The 17922-nt window shown below is 35.8% G+C and overlaps 1 protein-coding gene across 1 annotated transcript; it reads right to left on the minus strand.

Annotated features, from left to right (window-relative positions):
• Positions 1 to 11377: 11377 nt before the first annotated feature.
• LOC107159689 (olfactory receptor 5G3-like) lies at positions 11378 to 12322 on the minus strand. Its single transcript, XM_015506297.1, has one exon. It carries the CDS (start codon positions 12320 to 12322, stop codon positions 11378 to 11380), a length of 945 nt encoding a protein of 314 aa, XP_015361783.1.
• Between the last annotated feature and the right edge of the window lie 5600 nt (positions 12323 to 17922).

A 17922-nucleotide genomic window follows, 5' to 3' on the forward strand; every position in this document is an offset into this window, starting at 1 on the left:
CATGTATAATCATTCTCTACTTGGGCTTTATTTTCTTTGCTAAACAATACTCCCACTGTGCAAAGATCATATTTTAATGGTTTCAACAGGCAGTGTCAGAAGTCCTACTATATATACACTTCTGTGTTCCAAGTTGTTGAGCATATGAATATGATAATTACACAAATTACCCTATAGTCAATGCAGTTCATGAAAAATGTTTCTGTATTTTTCAAATTAAAATACATTTAAATAAAAAGAAAGTGATGCTCAGAACACATTTGCAAACTCTATCTTTCTCATGTGTTCTTCTTTTGCCTCAGATAATTATCTTTGATAGCTTTACACTAAACTCTTTTAGTTGAGGAGTTTTATATAATTTTTTAAAGAGAGAGAGAGAGAGAGAGAATTTTTTAATATTTATTTTTTAGTTTTCGGTGGACACAACATCTTTATTTTATTTTTATGTGGTGCTGAGGATCTAACCCAGTGCCTGCACATGCCAGGCGAGAATGCTACCGCTTGAGCCACATCCCCAGCCCCAAGTTTTATATAATTTTTATGGTTTGGATATTAGGTTTTGATATAAAGTGCTCCCCAAAATGTTTCTGTATTAATGCAGAACTATTCAGAGGTAAAATGATCAGATTATGAGAGCTGTAGCCTAATTGGTTCATCCTACTTTGAGCGACTGACTGGGTGGTAACTGTAGGCAAGTGTGGCATAGCTGGTGGAAGTGGCATGCATGCTCATGTGGTCTCTCTCGCTCTCTCTCTCTCTTTGTCAGCTTCCATGATGTTCTGCTTCACCTCCAGGCCCAGAGCTATGGAACTGACAGCTTTTGGACTGTACTTTTGAAACAGTGAGCCAAAATAAACTATTCCTCTTCTAAGTTCTTCTTTTCAGGCCTTCTGATCACACTCATGAAGAGCTGACTAAAACCTGAGGTGTCCTGCCAAGGCTTCGAGCTTCTTGTGATGATGCAGGAATATATGGAGGTGGAATAATTGGATTGTGAGAGCTATAACCTGATCTGTCCATCCCATTTTGAAAAGACTAGTGATAAACTGTAGGCAGGTGGGCATGAGTGGAGGAGGTGGGTCACTAGGGGCATGCCCTGGAAGAGTATATCTTCCTTGCAGCCCCTCTCCCTTCCCTTCCTCTCTGATTCCTGGCTGCCATGAGGTGAGCAGGACACCTCCACCAGGCCCTTCCACCATGATCTTCTGCCTCACCTTGGACCCAGAGCAATGGACTTGGCTGACCATGGACTAAACCTCTGAAACCATGAACCAACATACATTTTTTCTCCTATAGGTTGTCTTATCAGGTATCTTTGATCACAGAAATGCAAAATCTCATTCAAATATTATGTTCAATTCTGACTTTCTAAATAATTTACTTGTAATTTTAGTTTGGAAGAATAAACATATGAGAATCTAAAGATATTTAGACCCTGGGCACATAAAAAATGGGTAAGTTTTATTTCCACCAAATGACCTTCCACTGGTTACTGATGAGACCTTGTCTCTGGAGGACTCTGAGTGACATCAAATGTCAACTCCTCCATTTTGTAGATGTGTGACCTGAAGGAAGTGACTCAAGTTCAATGAAGCCCCAAGTTCTTCAGCTATAAAGCAGAAGTACATTTAATAATTCACTATAAACGGGAGCTAAAGACCCCATGAACTTGTTAATACAACATGTAGTTAATATATATGATCCTCAGCAAATGTATGATTATATCATTACTATTAAAGAATAGAATATTCTAATGAGTACTTTTGAAAATAATGATATTGGCATAGAAACAAACATATAAAAGCATCAAACCTATAGAAACATATACACAAACTTACATTTCAGGAATCAGTAAGGGAAGGTTTAAAGGTCAATTATTCTCCTTACTAGGCAATTATTTGTTTTTAAAATATTTATTGAGGATAACTAAACATCAGTGTGATTGGTAGAATTTCCACAGTGGCCCTGCATAGGTGACCTGGAATCTGTCAACATGATGTTATTCATATCACTTTGTTATGTTATATGGCCCAGCAAACTTTAAAAAGATAGATTATACTGGAGTGGGCCCAGAGCTTTCTCCAGCTGACAGGAACAAAGTCAGAGAGTCTCAAAGTGGGAGAAGAAGCGGTCATGTGCTGCTGGCCTGAAGATGGAGTCTCATGAGAAGCAATGTGGGCAACCCTAATTGGTCAACAGAGGCCACTGGCTGACAGCTGTTGAGGGATAGTCACCTCAGTCCTGCAACCCCAAGTACTGAATTTTGTCAACCACTCAATTGAGATTTGAAATGGATTCTTGCCCAGCACCTCCAGACATGTGTCTAAGCCAACCACCACACGGATTTCAGTCTTGAAATATAAAGTCAGTGATGAGGTGCCCAGACCCCTGAAAGAAATCATGAAGTCGTTACTTTGTGTCATTTTAAACTATAATGTTTGTGATGATTTGTAAAGCAACCATAGAAAACTACTGCATTCCACATTTTATTTTTTTAAATGGAAATAGACTTATTACGAACAACAGAAAAGAATTCTGAACAGCTCACAGCACACTATCTAGGACATTGTGAAAGTTCAGTTATAATTTTAAAAGGAGTTGAATCCTCAACTAACATTTAAATAGAAATATATTCTAATTAAATCTATTCTTTTCTCCTGGATATGCTAAATTATCAATTCTAACATCAGATTATATGGAAGAAATTACTAAAGAAAAAAAAAGAAATTTTGAATACTTTTGAAGGCACACAAAAACTGGGCAATATGTCAGAGACCTTCGGTAGCAAGCAACAGAAATGAAGATTCTTTGTAAGTATGCTGAGTAGCTCACAGCACTAATTACCAAAGCATTTCAAAAACTTCTATTTCTATTACTCTTCATCTGGAAATGCCTATCATATAATGCAATGAAGTAAAATATTCAAGAATCAGAATAAACTGGGTCATAAACTTTGCCCTGTTAAAATTTCCTCCTTTTCTAATCCGAATTCCATGGAAATGGAATTTGTTCATCTTTCCCAATTCCTACCCTATGTAAAGAGTCTTTTCTTACCACCTATTCTAACATAAAACCTTTCACACTCTCTCAGTTCCTTGTCTGTCGTGAAAAGTTGCCACAGTCTGGCTGGGCACAAATCACGAGCCACTCAAGCAGGGACAAACTTTATTTCTGAACTCCACCAGCACACTCCACACACGCTCCCCGGGAACCTCTCTCCAACCCCACCCATGAGGCTCCTCCAGGCACACACCACACCAACTGGAAATCCCTCCTCTGGACCTTCCCCAACCAACGTGAACCCTCCAGGAATCTGAGTGAGAACTCCAAAGCAGCGGGCACCCGAGGCAGCAAGAGCCACCCCATTGTCGGACAGTAAAGGTCAAATATACAATACAATCAATCCAGCATCACAGGAATTATATATAGCTTAACTCAAATCATCATCTCAATGGTTCGCTGGCGTCACCTTTCAAACATTCCCTCTGGCAAATGCCAGGCGTCATTCTGACCAGCCGGCCTTGGCTCTCAACAAAAAGTCAAAAATTTTAAAAAAATAGCTTAGAGTAACTTCGACTTTACTAAGGAACATAGTAACAATGAGGCCAGCACTGCTTTAAGAACTGCAATGCATTCTACACTTTGATGTATAAATCTCATACTAGCAGTGGCAAAATTTTAAAAAAATGCTTCTTTAAGCAACAGTGAATATAGAACCACATTGTTAAATGTCTACTCCAAACATGAAGATACTTTTAGAAAAGGACCTGGTTCCCTACTACCTGAAAATATATGCTTCAAATAAGTTGTTTCAAAAATTTCCAAAGGAAGCTCAGAGATCACTAAAGAATTCAACATCCTATAAACCAAAACTGACCTACTGTTAGTTCTCTGTTTTATGACTTTTCCATTTATTCAGAATTTAACAGTCTCTCATTTCTAGTCACAAAAACTTGGAACTTTACTAAAGGTTTGAGGTCCTATAATCCATAGATCCCAGGTTAAAGCTCTAATTCTAAATTCCTTGGGTTTGAAAAGAAGATAATGGAAATGAGACAGTTGTAACTAAAGATGCCATGTCCCAATTCCCAGCCAACTATTCTTGCCTCTGTACTATATCATCTGCTAGTCTAAGCACAACTTCCATCCCAAGTCCTTCTGGAGCAATCTTTGACCTCCCTGTTTCTCAGGCTGTTGATAAGTAGATTCAACATGAGAATCGCAGCTGTACAAAACATAGAAATCACTGTGTGGATATCCAGAGAGAAACCAGAGCTCAGATTACATAGAAGAAGAGTTCCGTAAAGGACGGAGACAGCCATCAGGTGGGGAGAGCAGGTGGAGAAGTCTTTGTGTCTACCATCAGCAGAGCAGATCCTCACAAAGGTGATGGCAGTAAGAATTAAATGAATTACATGACTTTAATGAATTTCAATGGTTAACTCCCCTCAACTCGGGTTAAGGATAAATAGGTACTCTATTAGGAACATAATTTTGTTTCCTTCTTCCTTAGATTCTATAGAAACAATTCATTGAATTTCCGGTATCTAAGAGATTCGAGGGCAGACAGAGACAAGAGAACATGGCTTTGGGACATGTATTGGCTGATGCCATAGTGTCCTATCTGGGGCATATTCTCTGATCCATCTCGGTAGCTCTTTCAAGAGCACAATTGTCACAAAGACTTTCCCAGGGTGTCTTGCCAGAGAAGTACTGATGGAAGTCACTTGCAAATATCTATAAATCCAGTCATTATTCATATAATTTTGAAGCCCATCAAAAAAAATGACTAATTCTTAAATATTGATTGTTGTCAGAATCTTGGGAAAGAAAATTAAACACTTTAAGGAAAAAAAAAAAGGGCACTCACTCCTGGACAGTTATCCTAGAGAAATGAAAACTGAAGCCCACACAATAACCTGTATATGAATGTTCACAGAACCTTGATTCATATTAGGCAAACAGTTGAAACAACCAAAATATCTTACAATAGTGAAAGGTTAAAAAAATTATGATGTAGACTACCATATAAATGAATCTCAAAGGCATTATACTAAGTTGACTAAAGCCAGGCCCAAAGGTCACATAGCTTATTGGTCCATTTACATAATGTTCTCAGAATGTCAGAACTGTGAGATGGAAAACCTGTCAGTGGTTGTCAGTGATAAAAGCAAGTGGTCTGACGATGAACGGGTATCACAAGGGAGACCTCCGTGGGGATGGAAGAGTTCCATATTCTGATTGCGGTGGCGTTTGAGCAAACCTACAACTGGGATAAAATGAGAAGGAACTAAATGGACACATCCTACCAATGTGATTTCCCCATTTGGGTGATACACCGTGTGCCATAAAATGTTCGCATTGATGAAAACAAGGTGAAGGGTGCACAGGACCTCTCTGTACTAGCCTGTGCTCCCTGTGAATCAAGATCATTTCCAAATTAAGTGTCTATGTCAAAAAAGGAAATGGAAGTAAAACGTGGAAAAAGAAAGGACAGTGCAGAAAAAGTAAAGCTGAGGAAGAGAAGCACACATTTTAGACCTTGCAATAAAGATAGCTCTTGCAAAATTATAACACACAAAGACATTCTCAGGGTGTGCTGACAGAGAAGTATTGACGGGAGTCTAACACTTTCTTCCCAATAAGAAAGCTTGAAAAGGAAGACTATTGAAAGGAAAAGCTGCTGACCTATCGTGGTCTCAGACATAGTGGAGCTTAACTCTGAGTGGTAAGACTTTTCAATAATTTCATACTTTCCAGATATAAATACTCATTTCAGGTGACTTATATTTTATTAGTTATTATATAAGGAAGATAGAAACAATTCATTTCATGCATCACAGCAAATTAAAGCTATAGAAAAAAAATGTATAAGACTGAAACTAGAATACACTTACCTGAGTTCTCAAATAATAATCCCTGTAAACAATAGTACTGAGGGACATGCACCAAGGAAAATTGTTACGATTTTAAAAACTTTGTGCTCAACTTGAAATCCTGCATGAAAACAATAGCTGGTGACTGCATAAAGGTTTATTAAACTGTACTTTTCCCAGCCTGACCCATGGAAAGTTTCTCACTGAGCAAAGACTTGATTCTATACAAATGTGACCTTTGGCACAAGAATATTGAGAACCAACTCAGAGGCTTTCTCCATTTATAATGAATTATTATTGTGAAAGTGAAGAAATTAAGGCTAAGTCAAGACCTCTCAATTCTGACCTTCTATGATCGCACATATCTTCCAGTATATTTCAGTATGCCCAGGGAAAACACAAAATTGTTTTCTAAAATGTGCATTTGAGTTCGGTTGTTTAAAACAGAGGACAGTTTAATATTTCATTTGTACTAAATTAGGCCACAGAGTTCAAGTTTTGATACCTGGCCCACTGAAGGTTATTTAGGTATACAATTAAGTCACATCTCTGAAGAAACAAGCCACTACACCCTTTGCCTACAGAGGTCAAAGTTAATTACAAAGCTAATAGCTCCTTAGTAAGAAAATAAATTACCAAAAAAAAAAAAATGCTGCCTTGCCCTTCTTTTCAGCTTCTTCGGCTACCTGGAAAGATAAATAATAGATAATACCATCCTGAAGCTGAGCCTTCCAGTAGCACTTTAGTAATGAGCTCCCTGACTTAATTCTGCACAACATGCAGGAAAGATTTTTTCCAAATATTTGTGGTAAATTGGAACCAACTCACTGCAAGAAGCTAAAGCTTGGAGGATCAGACCCATAGAGAAGATTTTAAAGGGTTTTTTTAGATTTATTAACGAATCATTGACAAATACAAATTGTAAATATTGGGGCTGGTGCGTGGCTCAGAGGTAGAGAGCATACAAAGCCCTGAGTTCTATCCCCAGCACCAAATATATCATCACATATGTACAGTATACAGTGTGATGTTTTGATATATGTATGCATTGTAAAATGATTTGATCAGTCTAACTAATATATCTATCACTTCATATGTATCTGTTTGTGGTGAAAACATCTAATACCTTCTCTCTTAGTAATTTTAAGTATATAATGTAATATTATTAACTAGAGTCACCGTACCATACAAGAGATCTCCAGAATTTATTATTGTTAGAGAAAATAATTTTGAAACTCAATCACATGTAACCATATGAAATTCCATTCTCTCTTGTGAGTGGCAACCTCCTAACCCATTTAGAAAGTTCAGTTTTCAGAATTTCCAGCTCTATGATGATTAGCCACCCTTGGCTTTGTGCAGATATGAGAATTCTAAAATAGCACCCCTAAATTTAAAATGTTTTAGGACTGGGGATGTGGCTCAATGGTAGAGCGCTTCCCTATCATATATGAGGCCCTGGATTTGAGCCCCAGGACAAGAAAAGAAAAGTAAAAAGTCTGGCATTGAGGTGTACTCCTATAATCCTAGCTACTTGTAAGACTGAGATAGGGGGATTGCAAGTTTAAGGTAAACCTCAGCAGCTCAGCAAGGCCCTAAGAAATTTAGTGAGACCCTGTCTCAAAATTAAAAAAAATAAAAAGGATCAATGATATAGCTCAATGGTAAATTTCCTGAGTTAAATTCCTAGTACCCTCCAAAATCTTTAAAGCCAATTAGAATGTATACTAGTGATTATTAGAGGCCATAAAGGGCTGGGAAAGATAGTATATTATGGGTACTGAAGCTTAGATAGATGGAAGTCACAAGTTCTAGTGTTCAACAGCACTGTGGAGTGCCCATAGTTCACAATAACCTATTATTTATGTTGTGAATAACTAGATGATAAAAGCCTTCAGCTCCAAACATAAATGGTAAGAAGAATGAAGCACTGATTACCATGATTTTATCAGTAAATATTGCATACTTGTTTTGAAATGTCATACTGTACCACATAATTACAGTAATTACATGTTAATCAAAAGAATGTTTTAAATGTTCAAGGAGTGGGAAATATTAACTACCCTCATTTGAACATTGTACACTGCATACATGCACCAAATTATGGCATTGAACCCACAATTTAGTATGATTGAAATAAATAAAATAGAGCCATGGTTCAGAGGCAGCATGGTTCAGTGCTCAGAAACTCTTGGGACTCAGTGGTAGCTGTAGGAAGAAAAGTCAGGAGAAGAGTCCAGACTCTTAGGAGTTCGATATTGAGAACTTTCTGTAGGAATAAGAAGGAACTCAGAATATTTCCTTAAATATATACATCAGAAGATCAAATCTGAAAGGACAAGATTTGGTCCCTGGGAAAGGAAAAAAGTTGAGCCAAGGTTAAACAATGATGCAAAATTCTCCTTAAAATAATAGCAAACCTAATCCAAGAGCACATCAAAAAGATCACATATATAAATCATTATCTTAGGTATGCAAAAATGCTTCAACGTATGCAAATCAATAAATCTGATTTATCACATCAACTGAAGGAATAATAGAAACCTCATAATTACCTCAACAGATACAGAAAAAAAAGCATTTGATAAAAATCAACATCACTTTATATTAAAATCCTCAACAAATTAGAGAAGGAATGTGTTTCAATACAATAAAGCCTGTATATGACAAAACCCACATCATAATGAATGGGGAAAAGCTGAAATCATTTCCTCTAATATTTGTTCCTCTAATAGGAGAAACAAGAAAAGAATATCCACTTTCACCACTGCTATTCAACATGGTGTTAGAAGATTTAGTCAAAGCATTAAGACAAGAGAAAGAAATAAAAGGCACCCAAATAAGAAAGGAAGAAGTCAAATTATCCCTCTTCACAAGTGACATGATAGTATAATTAGAAAAGCCTAAAGATTGCATTAAAAAGCTGTTGTAAATAATAAATTCAGTGACATTGTGGGGTACAAAATTGACGTATAAAAATCATTGTATGTTAATCATCTTTATACACCAATAAAGAGATTGTCACATAAATAATAGCATGTACAATAGTGAAATTCACAAAGAAAAAGGCACAGTGTCTTTATGGCCCTGTTGGGGTTTGGAGACAATATACTCCACAACTAGTAATATTGTTCCCACCCATACACTGAATGACACAGGAATCTACCAGCATTAAATGGGATGCAGAGTTGGAAGTGACACCATTGTAGCAAAAATAATCCTGCCACCATAGCCACAAAATACTTCAGACTTTATGGCATTGAAAGATTTAATAATGGGAAGGAAACAATAGGGAACTTATTAAAGCCACGATGTGAGATTTACTAGTATCCTGGGATTCAGGGGCAAGTTCATGCCATTCACATTTAAGAAATTTTTGGCTTTTGCAAAGCAACTTCTGATCTGTATCTGATCACTGATAAGAAAGGGATGTTTGCACACAGGTTTGGCAGTGCATCCATACCTCATGATGAGCAGAATCCTGTCATATTCTCCAATCAATAAAATTATACAGGCACAACAGTGATCTTCACCACAAGGTGAAGATGATATATCTGAATTGAGCCGAAGAGCACCATGAACTAAGCTGCAATTCAAATATATAGGAATTCAAATGTATAGGAAAAGCTTCCCATTCCTATCTGCAGTGCTACTTCCATTGAATAATCATTGTTCACTTTACTGTTTATCCTTCCTAATTATCCTTATGTTCATATACACATACATAGGGAGACACTTTTATTCATCATAGATTTTTGTCTTTTTAAATATGTAATTAGTGCTGTACGTTGATCCATAACTTGATTTTGTTTTCATCTGACAGTGACTGCACAAAATAGTTCTTTCCAGAAAGGATACAGGTGGAGGGAAGAGAAAGTGGAAGTACTGGGGACTGAAGTGGAGAAAATTATATTCCATGTTTATATAATTATGTCAAAATGAACCCCATTATTATGGAAATCTGTAATAATGCACTAATAAAAACATTTTAAAAAATAATTATTTCCAGGTCAGTCAATGAATACCTAACTCATTCTTTTTATTTGTTGCAAAACATTTTGTAGAAAGATTATTCATTTATTTTCTTCTGATGGATAGTCACATTATTTCTTTTAATTTTTCTTTGACACTACATATAATGCTGCAATATATATCATCTTTATTCGTCACTGTTTATATTTCTGTGGTCTAGATTTCTAAATGAGGGGTTTCTAAGTCAAAGTGTTAGGACTCAAGGTATAGAAAGAGAGATCAAATGATGGGAAACAGAACACAGTTAGATAGAAGGAATAATTTCTGACCATTTTGCAGTACAGTGGGGTGACTATAGTTCACAATAGTCCACTACATATTTTATGAAGCTCTGGAAAAAAAGGAGTTTGGAGACTCCAAGCATACAGAAATAATAAGGACGGGCAAATCTTAAATACTATGACTTAACTGGTACAAACTGTTACGCATGTGATGAAATATCAATCTAAACCCCATTAACATGTACAATTAATACACATTAATTAAAAAAATAATTTTTAAAAAGCATGCCTGGGGTCCTAATTAGAATAAGATATATTCCATGCATATATAATTTTATCAAATACTGTCACATATAACTAAATAGAGCCAATAAAAACAACATATACATTTATCTTTTTAAATGGAAACTACCAAATTTCTGTAAGGAAATGGAGTCATACACTATCAGCAGGAAACAAGTGCACATAGTCAAATAAGAACCTCAACATGATTAAAACCATTCATTTTCCTTCTGTAATGAAAAGCATTGCATTTGTTGTTTGTTTTTTTAGAGTGGATTTTTAAAAAAGTATTGTTGTAGATGGACACAATACCTTTATTTTACTTATTTATTTTTATGGGGTGCTGAGGGTTGAACCCAGTGCCTCACACATGCTAGGCAAGTGCTCCATCACTGAGCCACAACCATAGCCCCTATATTTGTTTTAATTTTACTTCATTTACCTTATCAATAATTATTTTGAACATTTTCCCAACATTTTTGGCAATTAGCAATGCCATTTCTGTGGATTGTCTATTCATCCACTGGCTTGTGAATTTCTTTTTGTAGGTTTGAGGCTCTTTGTGTATTAAGGATATTACCTCACTGTTGTCACATCCACAAAAACATTTTCTCACCTTTAATTGTTCTCCTTTTAACATTGTAGTGCTTTGATCTTTCCTTTAGCAATCCCAATTTTCATGTCTGGATTAAAAAAATATTCGCACACTCAAGATTCACCTAATTTTCCCCTAGTATATTTTTACATTTATGTCCTCAATTCATCTCTAGAATATTTTGAAATACTCATCTGTCACAAAGAATAAGACAGAGATGGGAAAAATATTTAAGAACGTCCCCATTTTAAAAATAACCTGTGAAAAGGCCAAATCAGGACTGGCATGCAGCCTTTGATTCCCAATCCAGGGCTCCTTTTACTATATATTTAGCATTAACATCTATGGCCCTGTGTAAATAGAATCCTACCTTACCTAGCTATTAGAAAATGTTTCCTCTCCAACTGTCTCCTAAAAGCATCTTTCACCTCCTTGTTCCTCAAGCTGTAGATGAGGGGGTTCAACATGGGGATCACCACTGTATAAAACAGAGAAATCACTTTATTAATACACAGAGAGGAACTTGAGCCAGGGCGGACATAGATGAAGAAAAGCGTCCCATACAGAATAGTGACAGCTGCCAGGTGAGAAGAGCAGGTGGAGAAGGCTTTCCACCTCCCTTCTGCAGTCTGGACCCTTGAGATGGCCACGAGGATGCAAACATAGGAGACCATGATGATCAGGCCACTGAGAACTCCGATAGCTCCTGCGAAAATGAAGAGCACCCACTTATTGACGGAGGTATCAGCACATGCTAGGGAAAGCAATGGGGAAATATCACAGAAGAAGTGATTCACAGTATTTGGACCACAGAAGGGTAAGCAAAAAGTGAGTGTTGTATGGGTCATGGTGCTTATTAGAGCTATGGTGTAAGGCCCTGTAACCAGCTGCACACAGACTCTCTGGGACATAATGAGAGTATACAGCAAGGGCTTACAGACAGCTGCGTACCGATCGTATGCCATGGCAGCCAGGAGGAGACATTCAGCTGCCACAAAGAGACCAAAGAACCACATCTGGGCAGCACAGCCCACAAAAGAGACGGCTTTTCTCTCTGCAAAGATATCACTCAGTGTCTTAGGTGCAATGGAAGAAGAGGAACAGACATCCACAAAGGACAAGTGACTAAGAAAAAAGTACATAGGAGTGTAGAGTCTGGGATCAAGGCATATGAGAATGATCATCCCCACATTACCCCCAAGGGTGACAAGATAAGCAAAAAGAAGCAGGATGAAAAGGACAATCCTCTGATGGAGAAGGTCTGTGAAACCCAAGAAAAGAAATTCTGTCACTGCCGTTCTATTCGTTTCTTCCATTGGTCAGTTGGAATCTGTTGCAAGAAAGAAAAAAAAACTATTTTATTTCAAAAAAATCAATCTTTAACAGCCATAAATAATAGTTTTATCCAGTGACAGATTATCTTAAATAGGCCTATAACAGACAATTGTGAAACAGCCTTGAACAATAATATTCCCAGCTACTAGATCTGGACTGTTGTGCAAAGATCCTGTGTAAACTTGGGCAACCTGCCTTACTTAGGTCTCTCAGTACTCTATCCCCACCCACATCAAGAATGGTTCAACTACAGGGTATAAAACTCCCTCGGATTATAAAATTACACTTGAAATGAAAATTACTCTCCATATTTCAACTTGCTCTGTGATGAGACTATAAAACCCACCTAGCAATACCTTTATGGAGAGTACTGTAAAAACCAATGAGAGGTTCAGGTCCAGATGTTAGACATCAGGGAAAAGCTACGCAAGGGAATTATTATTCTTATTGAATGCTCAATAATTTCATGATGATGTTAATATGTGATTTACATGTATCTCTCTATTCCCTATTCCTCCTTATAAAGGGATGTGGGAAAAAGACAATATGCACATTTGACAAAGAGGTTGCTCATCTGAAAATTAGTAGAAATAAATGATAAGTTACTTATGTTCTTGAAGAAGAGAAAATAGATTTACTTGATGACAGATGTGAAGTCAGAAGAACTATCATGAAATATATATATACGTATATATGTATATATGTATATATGTATATATATATATATATATATACATATATATATATATATATATCAGAGGAGAAGAAAGAGAAGAGGGTAGAATTTTTTCTTAACTGCATAATTCCTATAAAAGAATGAGATGCTGTGGAAGGACATGAGGTGCTCTGACTTAGAGATCAAGTGGTCTGACAAATGTCGACACAACTCATCATGGAAATTGTATACAAAATAAAGCATCCATTGAGCTGAAATGACACAAAGCTCTATTAATGATTGCCTATATTATACATAACTTCTTTTAAGAAGTTATATATATATACATATATATATACATATATACTGAAATCAATTATGCTAACAATGGAGTGAAATGTCAACTGTACTTTGAGGGACAGCCCTCAAGAAAATATTTTATGAGTGATTCATTAGTCAAGTAATAATAAACAAAACGGTTTAAATTTCCTAGAAGAAGACAATTATGTCACATAAAAAATTTATAGAGGAAACTTCCAGTTTATTCAATATAATCAGTTAATTCACTGTGTACATAAAAGCCATCTTCAAGTTATATGATGATTATTTCCTGGAGTTCAACACAGAATGTTTTCAAATAATAATGACTTCATCTACTTGATTTTTTAAAATTATTTTTTCATTATCATTAGTATTGGATTAATGCTCTAGGAAGTATATTTTTAGCAGTTACAAAGATAACTCTAGATTTTCAATAGGAATATTATCCATTAAAAAAATGATTTTGTTGATGTTCATCTAACTATGACAAGATAGGAGGGTGGGGATAGAAGGAGTGTAGATGGCTTCTAGTTTTTGTCCAGTGACCATTTATTTATTCATTTATTTATTTAGATACACTTAACTTGAGTCTTCTACAAAATGAGAATGATCATTATGTCTTTCCCATGTCTAACATTTTGTGATCTTCAAGTTCTTTATGCATATAATCTCTCTTTTTTTACAGAATTTATTTTTAATTTACAAAGAAAGACATATATTTATCGTGTACAATGTGATGTTTTGAGATATATATACCTTGTAGAATGGCTACCTCAAGCTAATTCACAGAGAAATTGTTTAACATGCATTGTTTAGCAGGCTTATGATATGAACACATGAAATATTGCTTAGCAATTTTCAAAACTACAGTACATTATGATTAACAGTATCTCTATATTACTTTTAAATAAATGCAATTCAGTCCAGGAAAAGACACACAACCCCGTTGTTTGACTTCAGGAAGATGTGAACAAAATGTCCAAGTCTGCTCTCTTTAGAGCACTTGGGGTGGGAGGTTAGACTCCCAGGGCTCACACTAGTCCTCATGCTTTCCAGCCAGATTTCAAAAACTTCATATTGTACAAAATGCAGTCTACTTACTTCTCTAAGGATGTCCTTCATGTATCCCTTCATCTACTTCAAAGGAAATAATCTATTCTCCAGGTAATCTCCAGGAAGACTCAACTTCCTTCCTGGCTATAACCTTGCCAAAAGCAAGACTTTCCGGGCACTTGGTGAAGAAGACAAACCCCTGGTTATCAAGAGATCACACTTGTCCTCTTGTCCTGCGCATTACACAGTCTGTACACATACTGTACAGAACAAGGGACATTTTCTTGGGAATTTTCAATAATTTAGAGCCAGGCCCCTAAAGAATTTGAAACCTCATGGGCTTACACCAAAAGGGACAAAATTTAAATGATCTCAATGGCATTTGGGCCAAATTTTATTTCCTAATAGTATCTTATCTCAAAGCCAAGATTCCTAAGAAAAGTGTGTGTGTGTGTTTGTGTGTGTGTGTGTGTGTGTGTGTGTTCCTCTTTGGGATCCTCCTTGCCAAAGCCAGCCCTCTTTTCTCTCAGTAGAGACTGATGCATGAAATGGGGTGAAGTAATTCATTGCCTGGACTCTGGAGCCACGTTATTTTGGCATAAATGCCAAATTTTCAGTTAACTGACTGTCACTTCAGAAACTATTTCATCCTGCCCATACCTCATTCCTGTCATCTCGAAAATAGTAACAACAAAGGTTTATACCTCACATAAATGTTGGAAAGATTGATTAAAGTAGTACACGTACTTAAAAGAGTCCCCAACACAGTAGGTTCTTGTTAATGTCACTTCTTCGAGATCAAAGCATGGCTAGAATACTCAGACTTAAAGAAGTAAGACAACATGGCATTTACTTGTTTTTTTTTTCTTTCTTTTTCTTTTTTTCTTTTTTAATCGCCATTTGCTTCTCTCTAGGTAATCTTACAATGCAATGGTCACTGAAGCCCAAAGGAAGCTGGAGTAAATGAGAAAGTTTTCCCAGGAAGAATTGTTAAGACAGTATGATTTAGGTAAACTGAATTAAGAAAAAAGCCATTCCAGAAGTACTAATTAGATGAACAGAAACAGAAGCAGGAATAGAAGTAAGGAGATCGGGATGGGACGATGAGAAAATGGGATGATAAGGGTTGAACTACCACTGTCACCGCCTTCTCTGAAGATCTTGATGCTTATCTCATCAGGAAGAGCTGACGTCTCACTCTACAAACTCCCACAACATTTCTTTGGCAGCTCACTTTTAACTCCTATTAAGTATCTATCTCAGAAGAAGATAAGCTATATTAGCACCTGACTTAGTATACATTACCGAGGATATCGTTTAGCAGAGATAAAGACAGAAAATTCATGATACCAAAGGGTCCAACTTAACAAAAATATGTAACAATTCTTAATATTCATCTAAAAAGAGAGCATCAAAATATATGAAGGATTGATGGGACCGGAGATAGAAATAAGTGAATCCACAGTTAGAGTTGGAGATCCCAACAGTGTACTCTCAATATTGATAAAACAAGGAGACTACACATCAAAAAGAATATAGAAGGCTTAGACAACACTATGAACACACAAAAAAAATGACATTTATATAACACTCCAACCAACAAGTTCATAATATACTGTCTTTGAGTACATTTAGAATTGTCATAGGGATATATGATATTTGGAGCCATAAAAAATAGATTTTTAATGTTTCTATTAGTGCATTATATTATATTGATTTTACATAATAATTATACATAATATGTATGATTTTGACACAATCATACATGCATGGAATATTATTTGCTCCACTTAAGTCCCCAGTGCTTCCTCTTTACCTCTGCTCTTCTCTTCCGCTGTTTCCCTTCCTTTACTCCATTGGTCTTCCTTCTGTTTATCTATTATTTTTTTTTAATTGGTGTTTTATAGATACACAGAAAAGTAATATTCACTATAGAGTATTATATATGTGCATAGCATATTTTATTAGTAGTATAATTTATTATTATTTATTATCGGGCCTTTATCAGATGTATAGTTTACAGATATTCTCTCCGGGTCTATGAGGTGTCTCTTTACTCTGTTATTTCCTTTGCTGTGAAAAGCTTCTTTATTTAATGCAATTCAGTTTATCTAGTTTTAGTTTTGTTTCTCATGCTTTGGGAGTGAGTCATATCCAAAAAAATTGTTACCCAAACCAAAGTTGTACAGCTTTCCCCCTCTATTTTCTTCCATTGGTTTTACAGTCTCTAGTCTTACATTTAAGTTTTAATCAGCTTGGGGTTATTTATGTATATGATATGAGATAGAGTTCAGTTTCTTTCTTCTGCATGTGGATATCTAATTTTGCCTACAACACTATTGAAGAGTCTATCCCTTGCCTATCATGTAATCTTGTGATCTTTCTCAAAAATCAATTGACCATAAATTAATGCTTTATTTCTGGGCTTTCTCACCTGTTCCATTGGCTACCGTGTCTATTCAGGCTAGTACTGTGCTGTTTTGATTACTGGAGCTTCAAAATATATTTTAAAACCTGGTAGCATGTGCCTCTAGTGTTTTTCTTTGTTCACTTCAGGTCATTTTAAATTTTATATCAACTTGAGAATTCTTTTCTATTTCTCTGGAAAATACCATGAAATTTTTCATAGAGATTGCACTGAATTTTTAGATCATAGATTGAATTTGTAGATCATTTTGAGTAGTATGGGCATTTTAACAATTTAAATTCTTCCAATTCATGAACACAGGATAAATCTCTATTACCTTGTGTCTTCTTCAATTTTTTCCATCAATGGTTTATAATTTTTCCATAGAGAGATTTTTCATCCTAGGTTAAATTTACTCCTATTTTATTTTTTGACACTTTTATAAATGAGATAATTTCTTCTTAAGATAGTTTATAGTTGACATAATCACACATACATTGGTTATAATTTCTTCTATTTCAGTCCCCAGTACTTTGATTCTTTGGAATTTGTTTATTAATTCCATCATGTGTGTATGTGTGTATGTGTGTGTGTATTCTTTATTGTTTCCTACATATAAGGTCATATTGTCAGTAAACAGAGACCAATTTACTTCTTTCTTTCCAAATTGAATCTATTTTTATTTCTTTTTTCTTTCCTAATTGCTCTAGCTAGGACTTCTAGTACTATGTTGAATAGAAGTGATGAGAATGAACATCCTTATCTTGCTCCTGATTTTTGAGGAAAGCTTTCAACTTTTCTCCATTATTTACGACGTTAGCTTAGGGCTTCTCATCTATGGCCTCCATTATGTTGGGGTACATTTCTTTTTTCTTTAATTTATATGTTTCTTTTTGGTATACATGATAATAGAATATATTTTTATATATCACATGTACATGGAGTATAACTTACCATTTTTGTAGTTGTCATGATGTACAGTAATACTAGCCATGTATTTATATATTATATAGGAAAGTTATGTCCAATTCATTCTAGTGTCTTTCCTATTTCCCCTCCCTTTCTCCCAGCCCTCCCACTCCAATCTAATCAGGTGAACCTTCATTCCTCCCTCCCCGCTGCCTATTATGAGTAAGCATCCACAA

This window comes from Marmota marmota, unplaced genomic scaffold, assembly GCF_001458135.2.
Source record: "Marmota marmota marmota unplaced genomic scaffold, marMar, whole genome shotgun sequence".
Lineage (NCBI taxonomy): Eukaryota > Metazoa > Chordata > Mammalia > Rodentia > Sciuridae > Marmota > Marmota marmota.